The 8,528-nt window shown below is 47.6% G+C and overlaps 1 protein-coding gene across 1 annotated transcript; it reads left to right on the top strand.

Moving 5' to 3' along the window:
• The first annotated feature begins 5,321 nt into the window (after positions 1 to 5,321).
• ID3 (inhibitor of DNA binding 3, HLH protein) lies at positions 5,322 to 7,070 on the top strand. The gene is made up of 3 exons (XM_032495452.1): positions 5,322 to 5,826; positions 5,947 to 6,029; positions 6,579 to 7,070. The coding sequence occupies exons 1-2, from the start codon at positions 5,527 to 5,529 to the stop codon at positions 6,004 to 6,006; spliced, it is 360 nt and encodes a 119-aa protein (XP_032351343.1). The 5' UTR covers positions 5,322 to 5,526; the 3' UTR covers positions 6,007 to 6,029; positions 6,579 to 7,070.
• Positions 7,071 to 8,528: the final 1,458 nt, after the last annotated feature.

Below are 8,528 nucleotides of genomic sequence, written 5' to 3'. Positions count from 1 at the left end.
AAGCAGGTGAGCTATATGCCCCATATGGTGGTTGGAAGTGTTCAATGAAACCATAAATGAAAATGCTTTGGAAATAGCAAAACCTCTGCAATATATTCTTTTCCTTTTGCTATGTGTTAAGTCATAGTTAAACTCCCACATAACCTACTGATGCTCTCCAAAGTTTAGATGTTCCAAACTTTTCCCTTAAAAACAGAAATGAAGTTGTCCTTGTCTGTCCTCATTAGCCTAGAAATGCTAGGGTGAGGGAACTAGTCCTTATGTGTCTGGCCACTGTGTGCAGTTTGAATATCTGTCTCCAACCTTGTGTGTTTCAGGCCTGGGTATCTTGTGTTAGAGTATTTTTCCTGCTATCTCTGTGGACAAATCTCTTTGACCTTCAGTATCTTTGTCATAATACCTACCTCCAAAAGGCTCTAGAGAAGATTATACAAGACAGAATTTATAAAGCACCAGCATAGGATAGGTTCTCAGAAAGTAAACTTCCTTCCTATTTCCCTGTGGTTGTCCGCACACACACATGCATGCCCAGATGCCAAGCCAGCTCCTGGACATCCCATGGTCACTGCCTACCTGCTACTGAAGTAAGGGCTTAGTTAACTTGAGGGTGGTATGGCTGGACCAACCTAGGCTGGCTTTGGGTTGAAAGAAGGAAAGAGGGAGGAAACTCTACTCCAAAGCTGACTCCTAAAAACAGGAGTAGTTATCCTGCATTTTGTTTAAGAATAAGCATCCTTTAAAGCATAGACAAGAAGGGTTTTTTTGGAGGGGAAAGAGGTTTCAAATTTCCAAGAAATTTTTAATGCTGAGACTCTCTGCTTAGAAAATAGTGTTTCTTCCTGTCCCCAATACTTTAGTGTCTGTCTTCCAGCCTAACGCATGCCCTCTTTGCTTTTCTCTGTCTGGTAGATAAAACCCTTTCAGGTCCAAGCGACCTTCCTAGGAGGTCCCTTGAAGGAACAGAAGGAAAAGCACAAGCACAGAAGATAAAAAGCTTTGAGACAAGTGTACCTGGGTGCAGATCTTGGATCTGCAACTCACCAGCCATGTGACTGTGGGCAAGCACATTATTTGAGCCTTGATCTCCTTGTCTGTAAAATGAGTCAATGAGGTAAAGGATGAGAAGGCAAACAGGACTTGGCAAATAGTTAAGATTCAATAAAGAATGCTGCAGCTGCTACCAAGCACTTCTGAACTGTAGAGCAGCCCATCTTGGAGGCCCCTGAAGTCCTCACCCCTATAAGGATTCATTCAGATGCTCCCCACATTCCTGAGAACAGTCTCAGCAGGAACCATTAAACTCACTTGGCACCACCTATCTCACTCACCAGGGGCTATATCATATCATACCACATGAAAACAACTGATTGATTACTACAGCACTTTCCATCCCTTGTCCCCTTGATCCTCCTAGCCTAAAGGTAGGTGGATATTATTTTTCCCCCTGTTTTACAGAGGAGACAAACTAAGGCAAAGTGAGGGTAAGTAGTCCTTGCAAGGATTTGGGCCAGGTTTGCCTCAATGCCGTGTGCTCTCCTTGTATCATATGAATCTCAAGCAGTAGTTTGAGGTCTAGTCTTGCTAAGGGGAGAAGAAGAAGGGATATTTTCTAAGTGTATGGCTGGGAAGTCCTCAGCACACACTTGCAGGAACTTTGTGAGCAAACAAATACATTAAGAAAAGCAGCTTCTGAGGATATTCTGACAGTACAGCAGACCACGCTAATTAATGCTAATGAGAGTTATGGGGGCAGACTGGACAGGGAGCCAAATGAGGGGGAGGTCTGCATCCTGGCCACAGCTGACATCCTTAGTGACCATGGGCAAGATTCTGAGGTTCCTTGATCCCCACTTTCAACATAAATGGCAAAAAAAATAGAAAGGTAGATAGATAGAAGCTCAGTTTAAGGAAAAAGACATCTGCAATTCTCATCATCATTACTTTGGCTTTGAAATCGACAGCTCAGAGACCCCCCACCACTTTTTAAAAATTTAAAGGCAAAACAGTATAACTTAATAGTTCTGCCAACTCTTAAAAAAAAAAATCAGAGAACACTGACTTTTTTTTCTTCTTTTTCTTTTTACTTTTTTTTTAAATTTTGGCAAAGGAAGATTCAGTTCCTGGAAATGCTTACAAAATGATTCCTGACACTGGGAGGAGATAGTTAAAAAAGGAAGAAAAAGAAGACGACGAAAAATTACAAACATACATCGATAAAGGACGAAGGTGGAAAGAAAGAGAATAGACAAAAGAAAAAAAAGAACTAAAAGAGAGGGTGGGGGAAAGACTTTAATGGGCCCCAATTCAAGGAACGTTATCAAGTTCTCAGCATCTGCAATTCACAAGCCGCTCGCGGGTCGGGGCGGCGCAGACCCCGCCCCTTTCTCGGGTGTCGGACGCTCATTGGTGCGGGCAGCAGTCGCCGACCGGTGACTGCCCGAGGAAAGGTTGCCTGGGACACGCATCCCTGTGTGAACGCATGACGTCCCACCCTGGCGCCAGGCTGTCTGGGGCTGAGTCTTAGATCAACACAGCTGTGGGACCGGGACCCACAGCTGGGCAAAGGAGCGGATTCCTCAACAAAAAATAGGATTGTGAGAAAAGTTCTGAAACAAAAACAGCGCAGACAAAAGCCTTAATGACATCCTTTCATAAAAATAAAAAATGCAAGAGGGGGGAAAAAGCTGGTAAAAGGAGCAGAACTGGGAACAGAAAGTTCAGAGGCATTTGGAATAAGAGACTGAGGCCCCGCCACCGCTAAACAAGTTGCAGAAGGCCTGAACTAGCCTTCCAGTCCGCTGTTGGAAAAAGAAGTCTTTGGGGTTCAAACTTTATTCAGTGTTCTCAACCGTAACCTGTTTCTTTCAGAATTAGAATCTTACATTGAAGAGGAGAGGTCATTTGCTTAGAGGTCATTTGCTCCCCCCTCCCTCAATTTTACAGAAAATGAAGCCCAGGAAGGAAGGAAATTCCTCCAAGGCCACAATGCAAGTTATTCGCATGACCAGGACAGAATTCTGCTTCCTGATCCCACTGCATCCCTCTCCTGTCTGTGTCGTGGGCATTTCAGCCTGAAAGCATCTTGAGAAATCATGTGAAGGGGTTTTGGAAACGGCTGTATAAGCATGAGGCATTAGTGGCAGAAATGGAGGAGTGAAAAGGGGAGATGGGAATCTGTGTGGACCTGTGGGCTGAGCATGTACCACTCAACCGGCCCCATGCTGGGTCCTCAGGCACCAAGAGACTAATAGATCTGATGGAGAAAGCATGCCAAGCACCTTGCAGAGAAGAGGCAGTCAATAATTATTTGTTAAAGGAATGAAGTAGGTCTAGTTAGCTACATTTTGTAAATTGGAAAATTGTGACACAGAGAGATGACTTATCCAAAGGTCTCATTATTTAAGTAAAAGACAATGGGGATTTGAACATAAATCTGCCTGGTCCTGAAGGCCATGATTTTTCTAGAACCTCCTGGGCTTAACCATTTTGCACAACCATGGAAGTCTGCATGATAGAAAAGCAAAGGGTTTTCTATTTGATCATTCAGGAGTCCTTAAAGCCACCATTTTCCCTTCCCATGACTAAAGAGCTGGCATGCTCTTCACTTGACATCTGTAGCATGTATAGACTGATACGTCCATTCACAGGATATTTTCATCCTCTTTCTTATACTAAGGCCAGCCTTGAAAACATTCATATTTCAGGAAGAAATCTTTTGAAGACCTCTTTCTTGGGACACAGAGCCCTGTGGTATGACAGCAAAGAACAAGGCTTCAGGGCTGGCTCTGCCATTACTTATGGTGTGACCTTGGAAATATTTTATAGGTCCTTTATGGACCCTTTACCATCCCACACCTGCCTGTCCAAATTTCATAAAGCCTTAGACTTCTAGAGATGGAAAGGATTTAAAACAATCACTTAGCACCATTTCCCCATTTTATTCACAAGGCAACTAAGGCCAGGGTACCTGGGCTTCTTCAAGATCACATGACAAATATTGACAGAGCTGGGATGTTGAACCTAGGACTCCTAATTCCCAGTGGAGTGTCCTTTTTACTATGACTATTTTGATACTCTCTTAACTCTGAGCTCCCATTGTCCTGTTAATCAGTGCCACATACTATAGAAGTCTCTCAATTGTTTCCTGTGTTATTCTTGTCTCCCCAAATTGTGAGATTCTTGAGAGCAAGAGCCACTGTTTTATGTGAAGCAACTTCATAAATATTTACCAACTGATTGATTGAGAAAGCAACCATTGGGGAATCCCACCTGGTCAGTTCCACGATGGAAACCAGCAGACTGCAGATTCCCAAAAGTCCTGGGAAATGACAAGGCAACAAGCAAAGAACACTGAATGCAATGTCCTGTTTCAATACGGGGCTTACTTGCCTGTCCCCTGGTCCCTTTCCTGGGCTCTCAGATAGAGCTGAAGCCACTTCAGCAGGCTAAGAATAATCAAGTCCAGGTGGCCTGCCCTTCCATATCAGAAAGGGACAGACAATAGAGTGATGAAATTACCAATTGTTTTCTGCATAGAGGTGTGTGGAGAATGGGGGGCAAGAGGGAAGGGAGAGTTAAATGATTCGCTGACCCAACTGGGGCTCCTAAAAGGGTTACATAGAAATCATCCCATCTGTCACCCCGTATTTAAAACCCTGTCCAAAATTCTAATCAAACTCACTTTCAAAACATAACTGGGCATGTATTTGGCTCTTTATGCAGTGTATGGGGCCAGAGGGTGGGAGCTGTTTTCCTTCCCCATGCAAAAAGCACGGATTCAGGCTGCTTTCTTTCTTTTTTTCTTTTTCCCCTGTTGCTCAAATAAATAGTGTTCTTTGCTCAAACCCCCTTTTCCTCCTCCTCCTGCAATCTCAGCGCCTAGCCCAAATCTGTTTTCTTCATTGTAACCTCAGCTTCACCGCAATTAATTTTTTCCCCCTCTGGTCACAAGATAATTCCTGACGCCAGTGAGTCTGGAGGTCAGACGAACAGCAAATTGGGGAACAAGGCGGCACTAATTCCTTACAAGTTTCCCTTGAAAAATCTTTTGCTTAAAAAAAAAAACTTCTTTGCTGTTCAGGGATTTATGACCTCGGAGAACTGTGGGTTCGAACCAGTGTTGGGCTGTGGGTGGACTGGCAGGAGGCAGGGGAGCTCTAAGATCTGGGGCGCTGCCAGGAAAAGGCAAATTCTTAAAGTTAATGGTTTTAAGTGATTTTTTCAAATACTTGCTGGCAAAGAGGCCCGCCTCTCCCCAGTATCAGCGCTTCCTCATTCTTTGAATCCGCGGCTCCGCGGTATTCGGCGTCAGACCGGCCAGAGGAAGCCTGTTTGCAATTTAACCGGGTTGTGAACGCCCAGGGTCGACGGAGGCGGGGCCGAGGCGGGCTGTTTTGCATAGAGGGGCGTGCCTTCCAGGCGGGTTCTATAAATGCAGACCTCCGCCAGCGTGCCCGGATTGCAAGCTGCTCAAGGGGTTCCTTACCTTAACTCTTCCTTTCCGCATTTCCAACCTCATTTTTCAACATGAAGGCGCTAAGTCCGGTCCGCGGCTGTTATGAGGCGGTGTGCTGCCTGTCGGAACGCAGCCTGGCCATCGCGCGGGGCCGCGGCAAGGGCCCGGGAGCCGAGGAGCCGCTGAGCCTGCTGGACGACATGAACCACTGCTACTCGCGTCTGCGGGAACTGGTACCGGGGGTCCCGCGAGGCACTCAGCTTAGCCAGGTGGAAATCCTGCAGCGCGTCATCGACTACATCCTCGACCTGCAGGTGGTCCTGGCGGAGCCGGCTCCTGGACCCCCAGACGGCCCGCATCTTCCCATCCAGGTGCGCGTGGGCGTGCTCGGGAGCCGGGGCGGGGCTGAGCTGAGCTCCAGGGCTGGGATGCTGCTGGACCCCTAGAACTTCCAAGTGCCATGCATAAATCTCTCCTCTCCTTTCTCTCAGACAGCCGAGCTCGCTCCGGAACTTGTGATCTCCAGCGACCAAAGGAGCTTCTGCCACTGACCTGGCCGTCCCGGCGCCTCCAGGTAAGTACCCACGCCTTCTCCCGGGGGCGGGGAAGGGGGAGGGCTGCTGCTTAAACAGCAATTCCTGGAAATGTTGGGCCCTTTAAGAAATTACCGCCCCCCCCCCCGGCTTGGGGAAACTGAGGCCAGAGAGTTGCAAGTGACTTGCGCGTGGTCACAAACGAATGACGGAACCAATTCCCATCCGATCGTTTCAACTTTAAACGCTCATTGTCCCTGTCCTCCTCAAGTGGCCAAAAACGTGAGAAAGTAGGCGCAGGTACGACTAAGTAAAATAGCCGGTCTGTTTGTAGGTTGCAGTCGTAAAAGGAGCCGTGTTTTCCTCAGCCCCCTCCCAACTAGTGTCAATTCTAAGAAGGAGGGGTGATGGAAGCTCCGCCTGTGGTCCTTTGGCGCCAACTGGGTGGGGGCAGCGTGGGGCGCGGAGTTATCAGCTGGAGGTAGAGACCAAGTTTCCTCCCTGGCGCCGGCCAGTCTGCGAACGGCCCCCGCCTCGGCGCGCTCGGCGGAAACTGATGGCTCCCTGGTCTTCTTTGCTCCCCCGCCCAGAACACAGGTGCTGGCGCCCGTTCCGCCTGGGACCCCGGGACCCTCTGCGACCGGAAGCCCGAGGGCATGGATGGGCCCCAACCTCGCCGTGCCCACTTGACTTCCCCAAACCCCTGCCTCGAGGCTGGACTTGCGCCCGGGAGCGAAGGACTGTGAACTTGGGTGGCCTAAAGAGCCAGAGCTAGCTCTGGGCACCAGCTGGGCAACCTCCCCCAGCCCCCACCCCACCCTCAAGTTTTAAAGACTGTCTTTCAGAATATGGAGGTGTGTGTGTTGAGGGGGGTGGCTGCTCTCCAAACTCTGCCAAGGCAGCGGTAGAGCTGGTCTTCTGGTCTCCTTGGAGAAAGGCTCTGTTGCCCTGATTATGAACTCTATAATAGAGTATTTAGCTTTTGTACCTTTTTTGCAGGAAGGTAACTTTCTGTAACCACGCAATGTATATTAAACTTTTTATAAAAGTTAACATTTTGCATAATAAACAGTTTTTAAACACTTGTGTATATAATTTGATTCCTAAAGTGCTAACACTCTTTATCACAAGGCTGAATTTGGGGGGAATAAATTAATGTCTTTCTTGGAGCTTGCGAAAAGCAAACTTGCTCATTCCCTTAAAAGGGAGATGGGAGAATAGCCAGTTAAGACTGGGGAAGAGGGGGGAGTAGAAAGGGCTTGTGATGGAGTCCCACAACCACTGGGTGAAGAGAAGAGCCTTGCCCTGTTCCCTCATTGTATAGGTGAAGGGACACTAGGGAGGGGAAGTGACTGGCACATGCCCACCCAGCAAGTTAGGGGCTGAGGATAGAAATCAGGTTTCCTGAGTCCTAGTTCTTAGGTCCCTTGAGAGCTGTTTTGGTAAGTAGCAGATGGCTGTCCTCTTCAATGCCATTAATTATTCGTGATGTCTTTCTAGCAGAGGATATGAAAGAGGAGCCTCACCTGGTGCCCAGACGGGTGGTGGTCCGTGGTCGATAGACCCATTTCAGAGATGAATAAACAAACCTTTGGGCGTGGTTTCATTTCCCTCCTCACGTTCTCTGGTTTAGTTTCTTGGGCTTCCAAAGTTGGAGAAAACTGAGGGATCTCTTCCCTCAAATCCCCAACCACTCTGATCAGAAGGATTTTGGTGCTGGCTGAGAAATACAGGAACAAATCTCTCTACTACGCAGCATTGGAAGACTGACCTGAGAGTGAGAATTTGAGGAAAAGTCCCTACAGCCCTCATTTCTGGTATTTCCTTCCCGTAACACTTCCACTGGAAGCCTACTCTGTAAGCATCTTAGCCCTATTTCAGAAATGGAGAAATTGAGGCTTAGTGGGATAATGGGTCTGAATGAGGTTTGTATAGACCCTTGAGAGGCAGAGATGGGATTTTAACCTTAACCACAGTAACTATAATTGTAGTGAACAGGAGCGGAACCCGAGACTGGCCATCCCATGGGGCCTAGTCTGAGAACTGGGCAGACGGCAAGACCCCCCAAACCATGCTATCCTCCTTTGCCCCCCATCTAGCAGTTCCTTAGGTGGGTTCTACCAGGCGCCTGGCCTCATTAGATTCCTGTTTATGATATGATCTCATCCGTGTGTTGGCCCCTGGCATGAGTTACTTCAATATTTCATAACAAACAGGTCACGTCATCACCCTTCATGCCTTAACCCCAGTGAGCTTTCAGGGGTGAACAGGGGCATGCGGTGAGGAGGCAAAATCTGTCTTTGCTAACCATCCTCCTAGCTGATAGGTGTCCTTAACCTGTTTCCTGGTCTGCTCCAATGATCTGATGAAAGGTATGAACACACTCTTCAGAAAATAAACACACACACACAATTGCAGAGCAATAGCATACCTCCAATGCCCTGGGAAGCCCTCAGTCCCCGTATGAGGAAATCTTGCTTCAAACAAAGTAAATACAAGACCCAGGCTGGGTCTACCTTGGATCATTTGTTAGGGGTGCT

The sequence above is a fragment of the Camelus ferus genome, chromosome 13, assembly GCF_009834535.1.
Source record: "Camelus ferus isolate YT-003-E chromosome 13, BCGSAC_Cfer_1.0, whole genome shotgun sequence".
In the NCBI taxonomy this organism is placed as follows: domain Eukaryota; kingdom Metazoa; phylum Chordata; class Mammalia; order Artiodactyla; family Camelidae; genus Camelus; species Camelus ferus.
The sequence above is the reverse complement of the archived record's forward strand: the minus strand, read 5'-3'. Positions and strand labels throughout refer to the sequence as shown.